We start from the raw sequence: 24,292 nt of genomic DNA, 5'->3' as shown, positions 1-24,292 counted from the left end.
CAAGTCAGGTCCGCTCTGACCTCGCAGTTCAGAAGGGACCAGAAGAAGGCAACGGAAAAAGAAGAAAAAGAAACAAACTGAGCCCTCGAAAAACAAGTGCACAGGCCAAAATGCCATTAAAAAAACAATTATGGACACCAACGTACATACTTCTTGTTCATTTTAGATCACAGGTAAAGATTTTTCGAAACATTTACAACACACTCTGAAAAAAAGCTTGAAACTTTATTTTTCATTCCAATTTATTTACTACGCACATATGTAAAAATATATATTTTAACTTTTTTTTAAATTTTACAATTTTTCTATTTTTTAAATACTTATGGCTAGCATTTAGGATTTGTGCTGGGCGGGGACAAAATAAATACAAACTCAGGAATTACATCAATCTAAAAAAAACATAAAAAGTGCATTGAAACAGTACGTTGTGTTGACAAGCACATTTCATTTACTTTAAATTCAGACAAGCTTCTTATATATACAAGTAAATAGTCCAGTTTTACTGATGTATCTAGCCCAAAAACGATATTTTATCAAATGCTTGGTCTTTTTTTAAATCTATTTATCCAACGGAAATGTTTGTTTTTCAAACATCAGGAGTAAAGGGGATGGGAGAAAAAGGTGAATAGTTTTGAATAACAAAATAAATGAACAACCTATATTAATAATATTTAAGCGAGTAGAAAAGATTAAGCAACTGGGCATTACTTCCATCACATTCTAACCTAAATGTTGCCTTCTGTGCTCTTATAAATCTCCACCCCTTGTTACTTTAATAAACGGTAGTTATGACAAAGATTGTCAAGAGAAATCAGTACCAGTTTATTTCATGGGAGGTGTGCCAAAGTTTCCCGATTTCAGAAAGCATTTTGGAGTAAGAATGTATCATCTTTAAAGCTAAATTGTTTCCCACCCCGCCTATAAATTGGTTCAAACTCCCATACACACAAATGGAACAGAAATACAATCTCTCCATTTCACACTCCAATTGTTGCTAGTTTGAGAGTTCAAATGCTGGTCGGTGTCTGACTGCATTGTTGAGTAGGAATTTGCTACTTTGCTTTCTGATGATTCGCCACAGAAATAGAATATTAGGAATGAATTTTCTCTGACCATGGGACTGCTCTCTGAAATAGTCAAAAAGACACAAAGTTGCTCCTTGCAGGAAGGCTAAGATTAAATTAGACAAAATTAATGTCTTCCGAGCTAAGGTCTTGCATTCTCAAATGGTGGTTACTACCGTGTGACAAAGGACACCATACATAGGCTGTAAACATATGCTTAGAACAGAAGTAAAACCATATATAAAAATACTTAAGATTCAAAAACTAGATGCTGCTGAGTAAAATTAATTGGTTTAAAACCGTAATAATTAGCAGACCCTGTTATCATTTTTGCATCTTTAAGTATATACCTCTTTTCTGATTTAAAAAAAATATATATATTTCTATACAGGGAACACTTGCTCACTGCAAGAAAATTGCTCATATAGGTTTATGCGTCGATAATTCCGACAGCATCTTTAGAAGCTTAAGGGAGAGAGTAAAAGGGCCAGAAGTGAGAGGGTAAAGTGTGGAAAACATTGGGGAAAATTAGTTAGGCCAGGCTTAAGATGAGAAAAACTCCAGTTACAGTAAAGAAAACATTAAAGCATTTTAGTCCAGAAAATTGAGAATTTGCTTTAGTTCTACAGATGCACCTCTTAGCCAATATCAGTTTTAACTGGCTAACCCAACAGGTGGTCAATTTATAGTCCATTGTATGAATAGAAGTACACCTCAAAGGAATTCAGCTGTTACCTGTCACTACTATGTTGAATTTCAACTACTTCCTGCCTCAATCTGCACATTCAGGTTCTGAGTCGAACTATGATAAATGCGTGTTGGAGGGATTGGGCAGGGATTTGGTGGTCATGCTGGAGAATACCAGACTGGTCTTGATAGCGGGTCAAAAGGATTCAACTGTTCAGTTCTAAAAGAAGCCCATTGGGCAGACGATTCCCTGTTCATACGTAAATGAAGGGTCTGTGCCATTGCTATCTTACGTCTTTATAATACAGCCATGACATTATTCAGCTCAAGACTGGAAAAGTGCATTATTTGAGACAGTCACTGTTACATTGACAAAATCTATTATTTTACATTGGCTAGTCGTTAGAGTTCAAGAGTTAATACTATAGTAGGATTAGCTGGTCTCACAACATCGGTCATTTTGGAAGAACAGCAGCAATTGCATATTTAGCAGCAGAGCCGAAGCTGTGAGGGGAACAGTGTTGTAGCAATGTCTTTAGGAAAATCCAGAGGTAGACAGAGTTCCTGTGCAATGAAGTATGCAAGGTGCAGGTAGTAGTAACCCATGTGGTAAAAGTACCTTAGTGCTTTGAGACAGTCACAGAGAGAAAACGGAGGACCTCTTCTGATTGCCCAAACAGTTTGGCATTTCGGACACAGCATCGTAAAATTGTTCAGGGCCCGGAGACAACAATATGCATGCAGATGATACACTGCATGACCGCACAGTAAGGTCTTTGTTGGCCATGCAGTCCACCATCAAACTGATTGTGGGGGTCCTCACTCGACCTTTGCTGTCCTGCTGATGGGAAGAGAGGCATTTCCATGGGCAGAGTTTATGTCCCAGTTGTTGGAATTTGAGACGGAAGCTTCGGTTGATCCAGAAATATACAAAGCAGTTGAGGAAACCATTGCCACTTGGTAACCACAGAGCAACAAATTCTATCCATTCTGCAACTCTTTCTTGAGCAATTGCTATAATAGAAACAAAGAAGTGAAATTGATCAGTTATACTAATGTACAGAAGGAAACTGTGATATTCTGTTTCATCTTTTCTGCTGTAAAGTTCACAAATCCCATACCAGTAACCAAAACCTACGTTAGGCAGTTTTGTGCAACACAGGATCATGAGCACACACTTAACCACATGAAAGCCAGACTGCAGTTTTGAGGTGAAAATAAACATGTCTATTTATACACTGGAATTCCTGCACACAGTAACAGAAAACAAAATAGTTTTATTTGTAACTACACATCTTTTTGATTTTAGGTTTTCCTTTGTTACTACCTACAGGTTTCTTAGCAATAGTTTAGGGTCATGCATTTTGTATTGGCACATAACGAAATGCAAAACGGAACATCGTAACTCCCACAAAGCATACAAATCAGATACTGGTAAAAATTGAAACGTTCAATGGTGTAGCATACCTCAAAACAAGCACTGTCAAAGCCAAAAATGTATGGCTTTTTGTTAAGGGAAGTTTTTAGTAATAGTTGGGAGACTATTGTGGTGTTCACAACTCTCCTAGAAAGGAAATCTCAAAGAAACATCCTTATGGACTAAACAATAATGATAATACTTTACTGTATATAAATTAAGATTACTACAATTAGCATAAAACTCTGAAAGCATGAATGCCAAAGAATAGTTTGTCTAAGAAGTTGATAGAATCAAAGAAGGATGTGATAAAAACCAATCAACTCCAACATAAGTTAATATATCTCCCGGCTACTGGATCGTACCACCTAAGACTTTTTCAAAGCAACAAATCAAAACGTCATCTGTGCCTTGATAGCGTGGCTCGTGCAATAAAGTATAGAACAGAATATGGCTTCTTCTTTTGACTTCATGGTGTGGGGTAACTGAAGACCAAGAGACTTAAGGATTCATATTTCTAGCCTCAAAGCCTGATTTGCTCGATAACGATGCTGGTGGTGCAATACCAAGGTGCCCTCAATTCTAATATTGGCAGCAATAGAAGTCGAAATTGTAGATATTTTGATCTCATGCCTGTTTTCAAATTAGCACAGAGAAGATTGACTCTCCAGTAATTCATGAGGGTCAACAATAGTTTTTGTTTGTAATGTAGCATTCGTTTATAATTAATAACAAATTATGTTAGAGAGACTTTCTTCCATACGTGCTTTGAAATCTGCAATGTTTCTATTGTGTCTCTATTCTTCTTTGATATGCAACTGCATTAAGAGTTTCCATGTTTTCGCTACCCTTTGTTTTTTTTTTATCCATACGGGTAGTATTATTCTCTGCAGCAGTTGATACATTGAGAATTAATGCTATAATGAGTATTTTAGAATTTGGTTTCTCTATGTTGGAGAAACCAAATTCTAAAATGGAGTTGTGCCTAAGGGGTAGAGTTGGGTGAGGAAGGAAATATATCGGAGAGTTTTATTCCAGACCTTTGTTCAAATTATTTTTAGAGGATAAAGTGTCATACATTTCTGCTGGAATGAATTAGCCAAAAAGACAGAGGAATGGTAAGGCCATAAAACTCTAGTTTGTGATAAAGCCTTCTTAATTTGTGTTCTAAGAAGGTAGCTTTTAGTTTGAGTGAATCAAAGTGTGTTCTTGACCCTGCCATACTTCTATTTTGTGAAGCTATTTCCATGTGCAATTTCTCTTTCCCTCCCCCAAATATGGGGATTTTAGTTTTGAAACATTAACTATTAAGTTGTTCTTTAAATGGTATCCATTTAACACATGCAATGACTTCTGCAGTCAAATTGTGTTTCACCCAGAACTACAGTATTGTCCACATAATGTATTGTTGGTATGTGTAGGGAGCCCAACTATGGTGGAAAGATACTTTGGATTTGTAACTAACTCCTTAGTCGGCACTGTATAGGCTGAACAGAAGGGGGTCTAAAACCAACCTTTACTTTATTTCACAGAAGAATTTTTTGTTGATATCCTCAATTACACCTCAATTTTAATATGGATCCACATATTCCAGTGTAACATTTGGAGGGATCGGTCTTAGTAGGGAGTCCGGAATGCACCAGGTAGTCAGCAACTTCTTGGGCTACCTAAATATGTACGCTGAAAGGAAGGCTATTTGGTGATCAGACTGTATGAGAGGAGGGAAGATGACAGAACAGTGTTGTAAGAAACTGGGTTGTTGGATGGCAGCAACAACAACAATCCTTGTCAGGGTAAGGCACAAGCCAACCATAAATTAACCTGTGCTCAACCCTCTGGTAGCTTAGCACCGAGCAGTCAAGTTTAACTTAGAGGAAATGTTCAAAGTATTTGTGCAACTCTTCAAACAGTAATAAAAGTGAGAAACACCACACAAATCCCCCCGCAAGTTACAAACATTTTACAAAAAATAAAACTAGACCAAAACAACAATAATGCAAATCAGTCAAACCGGAGATATGCAATTTTAAAGATTTCAGTTAAAATAGTGGCAAAAAGCACAAAGCTAGATATCTAGTCATACCAGGCCGGGCCAAAGTCACAAGAACAGGCTGACTGCAATAGAGTGTGGGCCAGCTAAAGACACCAAGTTAGGTCCACTGAACAAGAGTACATTAAAGCCTGATTTGAAGATCATTGCGAGGTTCCGTCCCGAGAATGCGTTGTACAGCCAAGGCGATGCGTTGGTTCCGAGGGGAGGTGGAGCTGCAATGCGGGGTCAGGCGTTGTCTAGGATCCTGTTGAAGAGGGCTTGTGATGGAAAGTTCAGTGTCGAGGAGGGTCACACAGTAGAGGTGATTCAGTGCTTCTAAAGACCTGGGAGGCTGCGGTGTGGGAACCTGCATGGTCGTCGAGGCTGCCATCAGCGAGAGATGCAAGGGCCTGCACTGAATATCTTCTAACAGGCGGCAGTTCCAAAATGGCTGTGGGGTCGATGTGGAGTCCTTTGCGTCAGAATAAACCTTGAAGCACAGGCGATGCATCAGTTCTGAAGGCTATGCATCGAACAGAAAAGGCGACGTGTCGGTTCTGCTGTAGCTGCAGAGCGGAAAAGATGTGTTGGTTCTGCTGGATCCACAGACAGGCTGGCCGAGCACCTTCAAACCCACTTTCAAGGGTCCAGGTTTGGGGTAGCACTACTTGGCAGCATAGGACTCCCAGATGGCAGAATCCAGGTGCTGGGTTCAAAGTTGTCGGAGCCTTTGATCCCTGAGGCTCGAGTCATGAGGCTAGCCAACTAGCCCTTGGAGTCACTGAGTTCCTGGGCTCAACAGATGCAGGTTCAGTCCTTTTCATCCAGGCAAGAGGGCTGCAGTCCTTCAGAGCAGCAGTCCAGCAAAGTGCCACAGGTCCAGAAGTATACTGAAGCGGTAGTTCAAACAATTATATCTGGTGCCCTCCCTTTGGAAGGTGGGAGAAGCTTCTAGAGGTTTCCATTTGAAGTCCCCTGGCATCCTGCCATCCCTGTCTTAGCTCCACACTAACTACAGGGGGTATGCAGCCCTTTGTGTGGAGGCAGGATGCAGCCTATTCAAGTGTAAGTAAGCAGTGTCCAGCTTCGCCCTCCCATCCTGCCAGTGATTGCCCATTCAGGCACACCTAGTCTCTATTTTGTATAGTTGTCTAGGAGAAACACACAAAGCCCAGCTGCATCCAGTCAGTTGCATTTTCAAAATTGGAATTTAAAATCCAACTTTAGCATAAGAGAGGGTTTTTTAATTACAATTCCAAAGACCCCAAACGTGAAGTGGTTACCTGTTCCCATTTGGAAATTATAGTTTATTAAATTTAATAAGGTAACTCCAATGTTATCCTATGGGAGTGGTCGGCCTTCTAGTAGTGAAAAACTAATTTAAGAGTTTTTCACTGACAGAACACGTAAAACATAAAACTACATGTCCTACTTTTGAAATGCACTGTACCTTGCCCTCTGGGCTATCCAGGGGTTAACCTAGGGGTAACATATGTACTAAAAAGAAGTGTTTGGCCTGGCAACAGGCTTATTTTGCCAGGTTGAAATGATAGTATAAGACAGCATACATAGGCTACTATAACAGGCTTGAGGAATGTTTAATGGTCTACTTAAGTGGGTGGCACAATCAGTGCTTTAGGCTCAGTAGTAGCATTTACTGTATATGCTCTGCATACCAGTAGTATGCATTTACTAGGGTCTTATAAGTAAACTAGCAGCCCGTCCCGACGTTGTCCGGGTATGAATTGCTGCCAGCCAGTAGTATATTGTTTTGTAGGATTTCGTTTTGATAGCATTTCTTATCTGTGACAGGCCTGTGAAACGCTCCGATTCACAGTGCACTGCTGATGCGCTTAAGAGTGCGCGTTCAGTAGTGTGTGAACTCGAGTTTCCCTACTTTATTTTTCCTTGCAATATTATATGTTATGTTATGTTATATAGGATTTATAGCGCACACAATTACTCTTGAGTATCCTGGCGCGATATGGTCTCAGACGTGCGGCTAGAGAAAAATTAAGAAACCTGTTTAGAAAGATGAGTTTTAAGAAGTTTTTTTAAAACAGCAGAAATCCTGGGTGTGACAGCAAGACAGGAAGAGCATTCCATAGAGTGGCTACTTTGACTGAAAGTGACTGACCTCCCATCCTAGAGCGACGAAAGTGGGGGCTGGCCATCAGCCGATGGGAGGTAGATCGTAAGGATCGCCGAGGTGTATAAAAGGCCACCCGTTTCCTAATGTCGGAGGGACCCGTGTCGTGCAAAGCTCTATGAGCTAAAATGAGAGCCTTGAACTGCACCCGCTGGACCACGGGCAGCCAGTGAAGGTCGCGCATGTGAGATCTAATACTTGATCTCTTAGAGATGTTAGATAAGAGTCTGGCCACCGCGTTCTGGATTAATTGTAGTTTGTTCACCAAATATCCAGGAATGCCAAGAAAAAGCAAATTGGCATAGTCCAGGCGGTAGATGATAAGCGCCCGAGCCACCATTTCCTTGGCCTGCTGAGGGAGCAAAGGGAAGAATCTGCTAAGAGATTTAAGAGTACCAAAACAAACACCCGTTAGTCTCTTGATGTGTTCCGAGAACCTGAGATCCTCCCCAAACCAGATTCCCAGGTTCTTAGCCGGACCGCCCTCAGAGAGTGGGTGGGGGAAGTCAGGAGGCCACAAAGCTTCAGTGAAGAAAGGAGGAAATTGGTCGTAGAGCAAAAGTTCTGATTTCCCCTCGTTGCACTTAAGTTTGGCCAGTGCCAGCCATGTGAACACGGCCGCTAGGCATCTTTGTGCCATCTCCGTGCACAGGTCAGGGCCATTCCAGGTAAATAAAAGCTGGGTCTTGTCAGCGTAAGCCATGATTTTGGCACCCAGCTCTTCAGCCAGTGAGATCAGTGGAGTCAAATAAATTATAAAAAGCAAAGGGCTCAAAGTCGAGCCCTGAGGAACTCCAGTCAAGACCTCCCTGGCCGAGGATGAGAAGGGAGGCATAGATTCCAGACCTGCTGGGAATGGGTGTTCAAAAAATATTCCAGCCAGGCCCACACTGCACCAGAGAGGCCGATGGCAGAAAGGCGGGAGAGAAGAAGCTGGTGAGGTACCGTGTCGAAGGCGGCAGAGAGGTCCAATAGAATCAGAACCGCTCTGCCGCCCCCATCCAGGCATTCCCTAATTGCCTCCGTCATCTCCACCAGCGCAGTCTCTGTGCTGTAGGATGATCTGAAGCCTGACTGTGCCGGATGCAGAGCCCCAGATGTTTCCACAAAGGCATCCAGTTGACGACAAGCCACCTTCTCACAAACTTTGGCCAATGCTGGTAGTAAGGATATGGGCCGATAGTTAGGATGTTGAGCTGATGCCGAGATTCGAACGTAGCTCCCCAGCTCTAAAGTTCGCAATTCTAGAACTTCTGGCAGGAGGTGTGTCTAAAAGTGTATGTCCGTGCTGGCCATCAATGAGAGAGACCTGTGCATTTTTCAAATGGGTGGTGAAAAAATATGAGTATGTTGCTGGAGACGTGGGCCGCCGTGCCACCAATGTACGTACCGGGGGAGGGTAAACACCCATTATTCCGCAACTTTCTTTCCGCATACCATCACTCTGCATACTTTCATTGCGAAGGTACCATGACTCCGCAATGCCATTATAACGCATGGCATTACATTTTATATGCTTTTACCACGCATACATTTACAACGAAATTCGTTGTAAATGCATGAATGGTAAAAGCATGTTTTTTATTATATGTTTGGATAAGGTAAGTATGGGTATAGGGGCATATGTTTTGGGGTACTGAGGTATATGTTTTGGGGTGTTTGGGTATTTTAAGGGTTCAGATATAGTTTTGGGTTATGGGGTACAGGGGTAGTTTTAGGGTTTAGGGATAGGTATGGGTTTTGGGGTACAGGGGTATTTTTATTTTTAGGGTTCAGGGCTAGGTTTGGGGTTATAGGGGTATTTTTAGGGTTCAGGGGTAGGTTTCGGTTTTGCAGTACAGGGGTATTTTAAGGGTTCAGGGCTAGGTTTGGGTTTTGGGGTACAGGGGTATTTTTAGGGTTCAGGGCTAGGTTTGGGTTTTGGGGTGCAGGGGTATTTTAGGGTTCAGGGGTAGGTTTGGGTTTTGGGGTACAGGATTATTTTTAGGGTTCAGGGCTAGGTTTTGGGTTTTGGGTACAGGGGTAATTTTAGTGTTCAGGGGTAGGTTTGGGTTTTGGGGTACAGGGGTATTTTAAGGGTTCAGGGCTAGGTTTGGGTTTTGGGGTACCGGGGTATTTTAGGGTTCAGGGGTGGTTTTGGGGGACAGTGGTATTTTTAGGGTTCAGGGCTAGGTTTGGGTTTTGGGGTGCAGGGGTATTTTAGGGTTATGGGGTAGGTTTGGGTTTTGGGGTACAGGGTTATTTTTAGGGTTCAGGGGTAGGTTTGGGTTTTGGGGTACAGGGTTATTTTTAGGGTTCAGGGCTAGGTTTTGGGTTTTGGGGTACAGGGGTAATTTTAGTGTTCAGGGGTAGGTTTGGGTTTTGGGGTACAGGGGTATTTTAAGGGTTCAGGGCTAGGTTTGGGTTTTGGGGTACAGGGGTATTTTAGGGTTCAGGGGTGGTTTTGGGGGACAGTGGTATTTTTAGGGTTCAGGGCTAGGTTTGGGTTTTGGGGTACAGGGGTATTTTTAGGGTTCAGGGGTAGGTTTGGGTTTTGAGGCACAGGGGTATTTATAGGGTTCAGGGCTAGGTTTGGGTTTTGGGGTACAGGGGTATTTTTAGGGATAGGTTTGGGATTTGGGTACAGGGTATATTTATAGGGTTAAGATGGGTTAGTGTTTAAGGGTGTTGGGGTATTTTAAGGAGTACGGGTGGGTTATGATTATAGGGTGCAGGGGTATTTAAAGGGAGCAGGGTGGGATTAGCACACGATAGGAGACATGACATGAAGGGTGGAAAAACAACACGCCCCCAGCGTTTGTCACGCCCCCAGCACAACGCAGACACGCCCACAAGGGACTACTTTGCTGGCACGGTTCTTTTACCTTTTAAATGTATATGGTGGGCGTCTGCATAGCCTATGTCCTTCTGCTGCAACTGCCCTTTCCAACGCTGTATTAGGTGTTGGGATTGGCGCTGTGGTTCCTGAGATTACCCGCCTCAAAGGTTTGGGCTCTCTCTTTATTATATTAGTACTAGCAGCCCGTCCCGACGTTGTCCGGGAGCAATTAGGCTTCAGGGCCCCCGCCCGGCCCGACGTTGTCCGTGGGTCCCCCGGAGCCTTCCTCCATATATTGCAGTATTATACCTCTATGTTTACTTTGCACGCTTTTGTAACCTTCACACGTCACTTTTTCCTTCTGTAATGCACCGTTTGGCTCACTTTTGTAATGCACCGTTTGCTTCCTCTTGTATTTTGTAGGCTCACAATTGTCATTTTTGCTTGATTTAATGTAACGTTTGCTTACTTTGTACGCTTTTGTAACCTGCACACGTCACTTTTTCCTCCTGTAATGCACTGTTTGGCTCACTTTTGTAATGCACCGTTTGCTTCCTCTTGAATTTTGTTGGCTCACGATTGTCATTTTTGCTTCATTTAATGTAACGTTTGCTTTTGTATTTTGCCGCCGATCACCTCTCCTAAATAAATAAATAACCTACCTCATCCGCCGCTCACCGCTCCTCCCCGCCTGTCTGCCGCTCCTAACCGCCTGTCTGCCGCTCCTCACCGCCGCTCCTCACCGCTCCTCCCCGCCTGTGCGCCGCTCCTCCCACGCTCATGTTCACCGGTCCTCTTTGCGCTCCTGTACGCCGCTCCTCCCCGCGCTCCTAACGTCAGCGCGCACGTCGCTGCTGTCGCTTCTTCCAAGGGACTACTTTTTTTTGGGGTAAATTTTTGAAATTACGTATATTTATTACGTTTATATAGCCTATGTCCATCTGCACACCCTGACGATTACAACAATGTATCGGGTGTGTGGATTGGCGCTGTGGTTCCCGAGTTTACCCTCCTCAAAGGTTCAAAGTTCTTCCTTTATAATAGTAGTATAGATAGTATAGATATAGATTAAATATGCCAATTGGGGATAAGCCAATGTTACCAAGTTTTAAGCAGTGAGCACATGCTCTTTAGTAATAGACGATTCAGAAAAGGGGGTGGTGATGAACAGAGTGCCTGAATTAAGCAGACCACTCTTACCCAGTCCAAAGATCAGGGCTTGATCCATCACCGTTTTTTAGCTCACTGCACCATCCCAGCTCAGAACTTGGCTATATGCAAATTAGTCTGTTCCTGTCCCAGTGCATGATGGGAACAGGGCAAACTAAACTACCAAGCCAATTCTTGTACTGGGAAGGAAACAAGCTTCCGGGGACCGGTTTCTGCCATTTCAGGCGTCGTCGGCCCGGCTTGCTTGAATCCTGATGGTGCAATGAGCAAGGGACTCACATCTGAGTATACCCTTCCACGCTTATGGTGGACAAAATGATTCAGAAAAGGGGGTGGTGATGAACAGAGTGCCTGAATTAAGCAGACCACTCTTACCCAGTCCAAAGATCAGGGCTTGATCCATCACCGTTATTTAGCTTTTCTGAATCGCCTTTAGTAATAGACTGCAGTAGTGAAGTGTGCAGAGCCATAAGGCCAGCAAAAACAAGTTCACCAAAAAGTAAAGAGAAAAGGCAAAAGGCTTGGGGGGTGACTCTGCAGAGGGGGCCAGGTCCAACAAATGCTTTGAAAAGGAATCAGAAAACTAGGGCCTCTTGTAACCTGAGCAGAGTATTTTTATGTGCAGTGTGGAATTTTGCAAATTGACCTATATACTAATAGGTAATTTCACAAAATTCCCATTTGGACAGAGTCTCAATCTGACTCACCTCGTGAATACTAATGAGGTAGGTCACAAATTGTGACCAAATGGATGCCATCACTGGCATTGTGGATCTGCTGGAATTAGCAGACCACAAAGTCTGTAACCGTATTTTTTTTCTTTTTTAAATGGAGACTATTAATTACGTTCGGTAATGCATTGTCCACAGGTTTCTCACCTTATAATGCATTTGCCTGAAACATTATCTTCAGCAGTGCCCCACCCGCTGCTAGATGGCACTGTACGGCTCAGGAAGTGATGTAGTGGAGCCTCATAAGTGCCAACCCTGGGATCGGACTCAAATTTCATATTTTTTCCTTTCTGCGACTTCAGAGGAGGAGCATGAACAAGAGTCGGTATCAGTGTGCTAAATTCTAGGGTAGTGAGGAATCTGCAGTTAGCGAGAATATCACCAGAAAATGCATTTCCAAAAGTTAAGTAACTTTTTCTTTGGACGATTACTTCTAACCACAAATTCCTTGCCTTGACTATATATCAAAGCAGTAACTGTCCAGGCGTAGTGTCTGTAGAGTGTACTCGGATCACAAAGTGCTGCAGGACTCTGCAGTAAACGAGTGCTGCCAGCCAGACCTGGCTGTTAAGAAAGTTGAGCTTTGCGAACGTATGCAATGACGCCCTTGTTGCAGCCTGGCAGATCTCTTGGGCAGGCACTCCACGAACCAAGGCTGTGGTAGCAGCCTTAGGCATGATAAAAAGGGGTCTCCGACCTTCTGAGGGCTGCTTTGTGGCCAATTAGATTGTGATGCAGAGGAATGCCCTATTGAGGTCCAGTGGATGGAGCCTATCCTCCTCTTTTGAGGGGTCAGGAGAGAAAAGAATGCTGGAGGCCCACCCACCCCCCGGAGAAGGAGGCAGGTGAAAAAACAGCCCAGAACGGCAACAAGAAGCCCCTGCAGCGCAGGGGAAAACCCCAGACAAGCCAAGTAACGGCCAACAGAAGGAAGACGGGAAATCCGCCATCAGGAGTACCAACCGACCAAGTACAGACCGGGAACCCAAGCAAGCCCCACAGGACAGCAAAGGTTGCCAACACCCGGGAAGGGGATACCAGAACAGAAAGACCACCAGCCACACCAACAGACAGGGTGGGAAGGGAGCCACCGGGTCAGAGAAAAAAGGGCACTCACAGAAACCGGCGAAGCCAGGAATGAACCAGAATCAAGGAAGGCCCAGAGGCACTGAAACCAACTGGACGGGGAGGACCCTCAAGGGACAGACCGACCAAAACACTCCCTGTGGAAGGCCCCTACCAAGGCAGACAACCCCAACACCAGCTGAAGGGGGACAGGCACCAGGAGGAAGGCAACCAATAAACTGGAAAACCAGAAAGAGGATTCGGTAAACACCAACACCCCACCGGAAAACCGGAACCAGACGAACAGGACCCACTGGGGAAGGACTAGCGAGACCACCAAGAAGCGATCACTCATGAACAGGCCAAAATGCATACGCCTGCAGAGGGGAGAGCCGAACTCCAGGCCCAACCAAGCAAACACCACCCAGAGGTAGGAGATCAACCAAAGAGCCACAGCACCACGGATCTGAGCAGGGGAGCCCAATAACAGACAACCAGAGCGGCCCAGCAGCGGGTGGGTGAAACATAGGCCACCCAGGACGTAAGGAGAGGCAAAAGAAAACCTCCAACAGAGCAGTAACCCCCAGGAAGCGAGGAGAAGCACGACCAGGATGGGGGGGCGCAAGAGCCGCCTGCCGAGCCAGGGAGGAGGAGGGGCGCCACAGCCATGGCTCCGGACAAGAAAAGGGCAAGCCCTCCAGGAGCAGAAGCAAAAACCCACCTGGTGACCACGAAAACAGCCCAGAGAAGGGCATACAGGTGCTAACAGCAGTCGTCCCTCAGCAGACACGCAGCAGCCCTCAGCCCCCAGAATCCCCTGGAGCCCATGGAAACCCACTTGGCAAACTCAGACTAAAGAAGGAGTGCAAAAACACCTGGAAGGGCCCAATGCTGTGACATGCAGTGTAAGTAAATGGGTACGCACGTCTCAATGATGCCACCTCAAAAAATCATCAATCCTCACTACAACACTAGACAACAATGACCAATGACCAGCCAGAAAGACAGACAAAGAGTCATAGCCACAAAAGTAGCATGTAGAGAACAAACGTAAACCAAGCACACAAATTGAAAAGTGCCAGATACACATAGAAGCAGGTCTGACAACAAAAGTCCATAATGGGGGGAACCAATGATCAAACAGCACCCAGAGTGGGGAAAACAAACTAACCCCTATTATCCAATGAAAGCTGCGAGGCAAACACAGACCTAATACAGCAACAGGTGTCTGGCGCCCCTCCAGGAATCGTAAAACATATATCAATATCAATATACACCATGTAGTCATTGATGTGGAGGAGCACCTCTCGCAGCTCCAGAGCCTGGACCTACCGGCCTCGGATGTCCAGCACTACCCCATCAATATCAGAAACCGGGGAAGGGGGGGCAAGTGTGGTTGTATATGGGAAGAAGGCCCCCCCACCACGCAGATCAATAGCAGCAGGCAGTGGAGCCGGAATCAAATCCAGGATTGACTGCAAGGTGATGACCCAGCCAGGCCCTGGGAGCACGAGCTAGCCCCCGCCGGGGGATCCGCCCCCTGCCCCAACATAACATAACATCAAAGGATTAACCACACAGGAAAAGGGATAAATACCACATTCCCCTTAAGACAGAATGCACAACCAACCCTGCCCTGGAATAATTAGCCGCCAGGAAAAAAAACACCAATAATAGTCCGCGGGACTAGCATCACCTGTGTGGCACAGCAATGCATGGTGCGGCAGAGGTAACTTGGGGGTATAAGGTGTTTAAAAATCTATATTGCTTGTGAGCCAGCAACCATGAACCATCCGGGCATGCAATCTCCCCCGCAACTATGGGGTGCGGCAGTGGGAAAGGAAATGGACTGCCCTGCCCCAGTGTCCAACCCCCAAAGCATCAACAGCCACAGGAGCCGTCTCATGTAGGGTCACCCGCTACGTAACCACCTCCCTCCCCCACCCCCGCCCCCAAGGCTCGGGGGAGCAGCCCCACGAGTACTTCACAGGGAAGAATGAAAAACCCAGAAGAAAAAACAGCGAAAGGAGAAGCACAGACCATGGGAATATTCCGTGGCCAACAAGTGCAAAACTAGGGGTCAGAAGGAACAACGTAGAGCCCCAGATCACCCCATCCGCCCCCGCCTGTATACCCCTGGCTCACTAATGCAGTGCCTAACCGGACCCGACAGGAGATAGGGGGGAGGTCCAAGATCCCCAGAGTCTGCTAGAGCAGGACCACCAACCAAGGACCCACACCCCCGCTAAAGCAGAAACCACTTACCTGACAGCGCATCTGGAGAGTCAATGTGCGCAGAACTAAAAAAAACAGGCTGAAGGGTTGGGCCGACCCACCTCTTATAGAGGTCACGGGTGATATGGGTAGGCCATGTTAGGAAGGGATGGGATGGGAGCCATGGGAGGCTAACTTTTGCTTTGAACGGTTCTGGTGTGGAGCTGAAGCTCACTTCGTTTTTCATGTGGCGAAGAAGATTTACGAGGAGGTAATAGCTGTTACTATCATTAATCTGTTTATATCCCTCATTGAGGTACAAATATAATGGCCAAACCACTACATTGCCCCCTTTATCAGATTTTTTTTAATCACAATATCTTTCTTCTTTTGCAATTCCTTAAAAACATCCAAGTGTTTCTTTTCAAGATCACCCTTAATGTACTCTCTTTTCTTTCTGAATTATCATACCTCGCTGTATTTGAGGATGGTATGATAAATGAATTTAAAAAATATATGCATCTGAATGATAGCAACAGTTATGAGCCATCCACTAGACAGAAAGGCTGCTTGTCTGGAAATCGACGCTTCACCTCACCTCGCAGTAAGGAATCAACGCAACACTTCCCCTACCATGCAGTAGGAACGGACGCCTCCATTCCCCTGGGACTAAGAAATCGATGCATCACTTTTGGTTTCTGGTGCCTCACCACCTCTGTGGCTGTTTCCCCATCTCGGATTTTGACACATCGAAGGTATTTTGTTCCAAAACAACAGCACCCATAGATTCCTATTGGCTGAACTTGCTTAACCTTCTAAACGCAATGTCTTGGCTTATGTATTTTAGATTTGTCGTTTTGGTCATTGTTTTGTTTAAATAAATGTAAATATGGTTTAAACTGGTCTGGTCTCATTTTGTAGTGTTTTCACTGTATTACTGTGCGTGTGTATGTACAAATGTTTTACACATTGCCTCAGATATAAACCTGACTACTCCTCATGCCAAGCTACTGAGGGGGTGTGCATGGGTTATTTTAGCTATGTAATCCCCTTACCCTGACTAGAGTGAGGATCCCTACTTGGACAAGGTGCAAGCCATTGGCAACTAGGAACCCCAATAACAAATTTCGACATACCTTTTTCAATGTACTAATCAGGCCTAGCCCCTTTAGCATTGGCCTGACACCATAAAGAACACAAGTTTACTGGTGTGCATTCACAAGCAACCATCATTCATATTTATAAACTTACAAATATGTACTAAATTACAGTTGCCAAAATCTACAACCCTTCTCAAAAGGGCTTAACAAGGACTTTCAAAAATAAAATGTTCTAAATTCTTGGGTTAGTCACAGGGAACGATGAACTCCAAAACATTTGCCTACTATGGTAATCTGTACAATGTTATTTACCAAAATACCTGCCTACAGTCTGTAACAGTGCGATAATAGTCCACCATTATAGGCCTAATGGTTTTAACAAATGTTTTTCACCCTAATCCCACTAGGACCTCAGACAGAAAATTTACCACTGAACCAATCAGGTCTGTATCCTTTATCATTAGCTTGTCACATTAACCAACTCAGGCCTACGCAATGGACTGTAAGCTTTCGAATAAGGCAACTATCTAGTATACGGTCTCAAAATTATAAATGGAAACCACGGTGCAGTTAGCAAGGCAAAATACTAGGTATCCTATGAGGGCCTAACAATGACTTTATTACAGTTTTCCTAATAATCTAGTTTATGGTCATTAGTATGCCACCAAAACCAACAAAGTCTGTGTTATTGTGCATAAGCTTTCATACATGGCAACCAGGGAAGACCAAACACCACAAATATCTAAAAGAAAAAAAAATAGCATTGTACTGGCATTTGTTTGACCATAAAGGACACGGCCAAAAGGACAAATACAATCTCTTTGCTTGAGAAAGGGCCTAGATGAAGCAGCTGGAGAAACAAATGATCACAGCTGTTGAGGGTACGCACACTTTCTGTGGAAGTTTGACAACTGAAAGGCTGTACTCAGATGAACCAACATATGGGTGTAGCCAAAGTCCCACTCTTATAGTGCCACTAAGGCTCTTTGTTTTCTTTAATCACATAAGTTCCAGCGATAGCTTTGTCGTTAAGTCAGTTCTAAAATGGAAAGTTTAGAGTGCTTTGTGGAATGGTTGTCAAGTGATTCAATATCAGATTGCAGGTTATTTCAATACAGGAGCCTTAAAAATGAAAATAAGTGGTCACCAACACAACTTAAATGGATTTGGGGAAAGAGCAAAAGACTCCAGCAAGAGGATCTCGGCAGTACAGAGAAATGTTAGCGATAAATATTGCCCTGACGAAAAGGAGGGTCTTGATTGTGAAAGCCTGGTAAACTAAATGGAGAACTTTAAAGTTAACACACTGATAAACTGTAGACTAACGACAGGAAAAGATGGGAGACCTGAGAGGAAGCATAAAATGAATCTTGCAGCAAAAATTTGAATGTGCTGCAACCTTTGGACTTCCTGAAAACTAAAAGATAGAACAGCAGTAGTCTAGACTGGAGAGAAAAAGGGCCCGCATTACATTTGGCATGCTGAGAAGCAAAGGAAGAGAAGGATTATTATTATTGTTTTTTTTTTTTTAAGGTGGCAGAGTAGTTGGAAGGAGGCGACCCGAAGGAGACAGAGTAGGTTGAAGCAGGCAAAATGTCGTTTATTTATTTGGGATGATAGAGAAAGCCTGTTGTGAAAATAAAAAATAAAACTGTGGACTTCAGATACTTGGGACCTGCTCCTACCCCAGTATCAAAATAAGACGTATTTTTCTCTTCTATGTCTAAGAGTTACCATGTAGCTTTGCATTAATTTTTCACGGGTATAAGAGCTGTTGGGGAACCTGCAGTTTACAGCCTTTAATTATCAATGTTTTTTTCACTACGTCTTCACTGCTAAAAATGTCCACACCAATCTTGTTAATATCAACATCAAAAGGTTGCGTAGTAGCTGGGCACTATTTAATAATATATCATGTTAAAGGGTTTTCCTGTTGCCAACTGCTCTGTATCAGTCACTTAACCTAGCCGGGTTTAGATCCAAACATACGGTGATAGATAACATCGCAGTACTCCAAACACTATTAGAAAAATACGTGATCAGATAGTCGCAGGCAGTGTATGCAGCTTTCGTTGATTTTACGACCGCATTTGATAGAGTTGACCGAGATAAACTTTGGAAAAAACTGCAGCAAATGGGAATCCCTCAAAATCTTCTTCACCTAATAATCTCATTGCACTCTGGGACATGGTGCCAAGTCCAAATGGGGAGAGAGAAGGGCCTTACAAGTCCAATACCAACTTTAAATGGTCTGCGTCAAGGATGCCTATTCGCTCCTTTGCTGTTTTCCTTATATCTGAGCGACCTACCGGAAAACCTTAATCAGGTAAATAATTTTCCACCTAAAATTGCAAATTTTTAAATCCACTGTTTGAAGTACGCAGATGACGTAGTGATTCTAGACCTGACCCCATTCGGGCTCCAAAGAAATCTGTTGGCACTCACCAAATATACTGGAGAAAACTATTTAATTCCAAATGTCACCAAAACAAAATAGTACCATTCACAGGAAAGAAGAATCATGTCAAATATAACTGGACACTAGGGGAAAATCAATTGGAAATTGTAAAAGAATATATATGTATCTCTGGAGAATTTTCACCCAGTCCCTGCACAACCTGCCTCACTTGCAAAAAATGGGTCGAAAAGCAGACGTCCATCTAGGAGCCCTCCAAAGATTATATACCTCCACCGGTCAAAGACACCTCTCTTTTTTGCTACAGGTCTATAGCTCTAAAATTCCAGCCGTTCTATCATATGCAATAGAACATATTTCAATCAATGAATGGAAACAAATTGATATCAAAGAAGGAAAAATCCTGCGGAAACTAATCAGGATGCCGCAAGCAGTGCCGGTCCAAGCTCTCCGGCTCGAACTATCATTAGTCAGCTCTTTTTCTATAGGGAACACAAATATAATTAGATGGGCAGATAACCTGGTCCATGCTGATCTAGGAACATTACGAGCTCTGCTAAAAACTGAAACATTAGACCCAGACTCTCCGAAGTATGTGTTTTTTAAAAACGTATGCAGAGCTTTCAAATTATCATCTGTGACTTTGGATATGCTAAAATCTTGGTCACCAGCCCAACTGAAACTATGCCTGAAGCATCTTACCCCCAGGTTAAGCATGACCCTCAACGAGCAATATTGCTCTGTCCTCTCAACATGCAATCAGTACGCAGACACAATCGTTTTCAAAAAACGCAACAATACATTTTTTTAAATCTACATCATAGAGTCAGGCGAAGTATTATTCTACTACGACTTGGGATACTACCCCTGAAATCATACACAATTAAATGGTTGCCAAAAGGAGGAGGGTCTAACCTCTGTGACTTATGTAAAGGTGGGGTGCAAGATCTGGAACATGTTCTCTTTGCCTGTCCAAATCCGACTATTGTCGCTGCCAGGAACAGATACATAACACCGATCAAAATCAAATGTAATATAAATTCTGTTCAGAATTTGATTACCCTTTGCAACACTCCACCCAATGAATTTGTGTGTATCAAAGTGTATAACTTTTTAAATCATTTTTAAAATTGTATTAGATAGATAATTTTAAAACTAAAATTGTAATTTTATTGTTAAAAATGTGTTTTGTTCTCGCAAGAGAACTGAATCAAATAAACTAACTTGAAACTGTATCAGTCAACTCAACCTCATATTGAGGGCAACACCCTCTTGTAAATCACAATCATCCTAATTAGCAAAATATCTACATAAACTTCAGTAGGGGCACACGTTTCACAAACATTCATCATATCCCTAAATCTTAAAACTGTGTACCACGACTTTAAAGGGAGCACCATCAAACATTTGACTTCACACTCAGAAAGGTAACAGGTTGAGAAGTATGAAATGAAATGAAATGAAATGCCGGCATTTGTAAAGCGCACAGCTACCTCCACCGGAGGTGTCCCGGCGCTGTCCGTATACCGCTTAAGAACCCTTCCTGTCTTCCCTGTGAAATGTCCACTCCTGGGCATCACCCAGGTGCAGCCAGGCATCCCAGCGCTGTTGGGGCCGTTGTGGAGATTAAGCAAGCTATTGCCCAGAGTTGCAGAATGGGACCCATGATTAGAATAGGCACCGAGGCAAGAATTATCAGGTCCGAGGAAATTGAGCCCATGACCTGCCGAGGCGGGAATTGAACCCTGGTCCCGGGCCAGATCTCTGCATCAGGGTCTGCCGCTCTAACCATTGAGCCACACTTCTCCACTGATGGCCCAATATTGTTAACAAGGACAACTCAATTCCTGGCTTTCAAGCCACCATAATTTGTGTGTTGAGATTTGCATTTTATCGATAAGAATGGGCCTAGATGCTCAGTATGAAAAAAATGTTGTAGGTTAAAAGAAGGCGGTGGGAATTAAAGTGACTTTGAAGAACTTGATATTCTTCAGTAAAGCACTCAACTAGCCCCATCTCAAGTTACATTGGACGGTTGTGACGACTATACGTCATCAATCACTTGTACCAAATCTCTATGTATCGTCGGTGCCCGCATTTGTGTGCCAGCTGTCACAAAACCTCAGACAAAATATTGTACAAGAAGCGAGAGAGGCACTCTGTTATTCTAGAAAGTCACAAATGGGTTATGGAGTAACATCTTACTGATTATTCTCTCAGTTTGTACGATAAGAGCCCTTTACACCAACTGTTTTTCTTTGTAGCAAATGTTCAGTCAATTCTTTCAAAGCCTCCTTAACACATCCAGCATGTTTTGTACTTTAAATTAGAACTTCTTCTGGGCTCATAGTGCGTTGTTTTTTTTCTCACTGGCATTCACATCACCGCACAGCTAGTTCAATTATTGGTTGGAAGGCCTACACACAATTGTACACAATATTTGTCTGAAAAGAAGAAATAGAAGTTCAACTATGGTCATCTCCCGTGTTAATTTTGAGGTACTACTTAGAAAAAAAACAAAAAAAAACACACAATGCTTACTCTTTGAACCATACAGACAGCAAGAATCTCAGTAACAAAACACACACAATGAGCCCTGAAAACGTTTCGATGTGAGGAACGAAACACATTGGCTACCTTTATGATGTTTTGGAAGAAAAGTATAAATGCTTCTTTTATAGAAAATCAGTTGCTGTAAAGGGCTGTTACCATACAACCTGAGACAATATTTACCAAGGTGTTATTCCAGAAACAAATTTTGGGCAACGACATGCTTTCTGGCACAATAATATGCTTCTGTAATACTCCAAAAGCAATACAGTGTGCTTCACTCACTTCCTGGATATGGCCCCAAATCAAGGCATGCATTTTCACCCACTCCTGCTTTATCAGCCAACATGTTCAGGCATGCATACTGTGACTGAGGAGCGCACACATGGTGCTAAGCTTAAAACTACAAGTCTCATTTGAACTGATACTGTCGGCTGACAAGTCAGCCCTGCTCTAAAGTCACAAACATATCAAGGGGCAAGTTGCCAGCTTTGTTTCAATGCCTGAGAACTGTGAATCAGCCTCGTTACTCTTTCCTTTAGGCTCAGTGGGCTGCCAGCACAGATAGAAAACTGTCTTTGTGTTTAAGGCCCCATCATAGGGTGACCAGAATTTTAAAGCCAAAAAACTGGACATTTCACAAAAATAGAAAGATTACAATTTTACTTCAAGCACTGAGAGCGCTCCTCGGCAGTGAATTACAGAACAGGCAGTAAGAACATACATAAAATCCAATTGTTTGAGCCCAGTAGCTTGCCTGTTAATTAAATTGCTTTCTTCAAATAACTGCTAAGTATCCCTGCTTTGTAAAACATAAAAAACACCTCCCACCGTTTTCAGTCGACCCTCTCCAAAAACGGGGACATAGGCTAAATTTCTTGAAATTTGCTGGGACAGCTGGTTAAAAACAGGGACCGTCCTGGCAAATCGGGGACGCCTGGTCACCCTACATCAGGGACAAGCAGGAGCCACTCACCGTTGTAGAGGATGGTAACCATGCAGGGCGCCCAGCACGTGTAGAACACGATGACGACCGGCACGAGGACGCGCGAGGCGGCGTCGTCGTGCGCCCCCATCTTCTGGCGCTGTCGGCGCGCGGCCAGCCAGAGGCGCAGGTTGGCGAAGGTGACGATGGCCGAGCAGGGGAAGAAGATGACGGCCGTCAGCAGCAGCGAGTAGGTGACATTGCTGGCGTAGTCCGGGTTGCAGATGAGCGAGGCCCGCGAAAAGTAGACGCGCACCACCGAGCCGCCGGGGATAGCGATGGGGAAGAGGAATGCGGGCGGCAGCAGCCAGGCGGCGGCGATGAGCAGCTGCACCCGCCGCCGGCTCATGACGCGCCCGTAGTGCAGCGGGAAGAAGACGGCCACGTAGCGCTCCAGGCTGATGGTGGCCAGCGAATAGATGGACGAGGCGAAGATACTGGAGTTCAGAAAGGCCACAATGTGACAGTAGGGTCCGAGCGGGCCTTCGTCCGGCCCTCCGGCGTCGGGCTCCAGTGCCAGGCTGCCGTACAGGTTGAGGGGCACCACCAGCAGAGCCAGCGCCGCGTCGGTGCCCGTCAGCGAGATGAGGATGTAGCGGCAATTGCGCGACCAGCCCGACACTGACGAGGCGATGACCATCAGCACGAAGGTGTTACCCACGATGATGAGGCCGCCCAGGGCCGTGATGATGCCGATCTTAGCCATGCGGCTGCCGTGCCACCAGCCCTGGGCCCCGGACTCCGCCAGCAACTCCTCCTGCTGCGAGGGGGGCCCCGAGCTCAGGTTCTGGATTGCAGCCGAGGCGTTTAGCAGAAACGGCAGTAGGGAAACCATGATTTGGGGGTGGCTCGGGATGTTCTTGCTTGCCCCCGATGCCTCAAGCACGAGGGTTTCTTCCATGCTGTTGATCTGACGTCCCACCCTTGCAGTGTCCATAAAGTCATTCGGATCGGCTTAGTCTTTTGCAGATAGTGGGATGTTGTTATCTTTGTTCCAAAAGAATGCCTTAAACTACAGCTCGCATGAGAAGTTCAATAATTTACGCATACATGCAGTTCAACGTTTTCCTTAGCTATTTTCGGGTATTTAGTATTTCCGACCTAACTGATTAACAAGTTTGCATTAACAAAATCTGGTTGACTTCCACCTGGAGGGCGCCTGGTTAAGCGGGAGTTGTAATGAAGGCGGGACTTTTGGGTTTGAGTCGAATGAGTCACCTGCTGCCGCAGGAGGGGAATGTTCTAAAAGTGATAGCGCCCTTTGCCGGAGGAAGTGGGTGTTACCACGTTGAAGGTCGAACTTGCATGAATGATAACTGTAGGTGGGAGTGTTGTGAATTTCTCCCAGTAAATCTCAAATAGCCAATATACTTATACATACAGATTTATGTGGCAGAACCAAAACCGGGCTATGTCAAGGGTTACTGTATTACTCCTTGAGCTCGAAATTATTTCCCGGTCGCACACGAGTAGCAGGCCCCGTTGCATTCTGGAACGTGTAGTGTGGTTTATCTTTTGGTTATATTAAGGAATACACTTCCACAAATGACAAGCAGAAGTGTGGACTGGATGAGCTACTCCCGCTTGGAAATCTCTGTTAAAGTGAAATGAACCAAGGCTGCTATCGTCGATTTCTTACAAGCGCCTAGTGCTAGTAATAACAGCATACAAGCGAAATTGAGTGATCTACTACTAACCATATACGTGCATCCAGTTCGACTCTGAAAAATTATTCAGGTTGATTTCAAGATCGAGCAACTGAATCAAGCACAGCTCGCTACCAGTGCATGCATTTTATTATTTCCGGTGTTTTTGTTGGAGGGGTGTTTGGGGCGAAGGGTGTCGAGGCAGGCTCGAGAATATTTCAGAGTAAGATGTAGAGATATGCAATATA

The 24,292-nt window shown here is 44.3% G+C and overlaps 1 protein-coding gene across 1 annotated transcript; it reads right to left on the bottom strand.

Annotated features, from left to right (window-relative positions):
* Nucleotides 1-223: 223 nt before the first annotated feature.
* Nucleotides 224-23,701, bottom strand: LOC144797663 (melatonin receptor type 1B-B-like). Its single transcript, XM_078668379.1, has 2 exons — nt 22,390-23,701; nt 224-2,765 (listed from the first exon to the last, which is right to left on the bottom strand). The coding sequence occupies exons 1-2, from the start codon at nt 23,333-23,335 to the stop codon at nt 2,389-2,391; spliced, it is 1,323 nt and encodes a 440-aa protein (XP_078524505.1). The 5' UTR covers nt 23,336-23,701; the 3' UTR covers nt 224-2,388.
* Between the last annotated feature and the right edge of the window lie 591 nt (nt 23,702-24,292).

Source organism: Lissotriton helveticus, chromosome 12 (genome assembly GCF_964261635.1).
Source record: "Lissotriton helveticus chromosome 12, aLisHel1.1, whole genome shotgun sequence".
NCBI classification, from domain to species: domain Eukaryota; kingdom Metazoa; phylum Chordata; class Amphibia; order Caudata; family Salamandridae; genus Lissotriton; species Lissotriton helveticus.
This window is presented reverse-complemented; position numbering and strand designations above follow the sequence as displayed.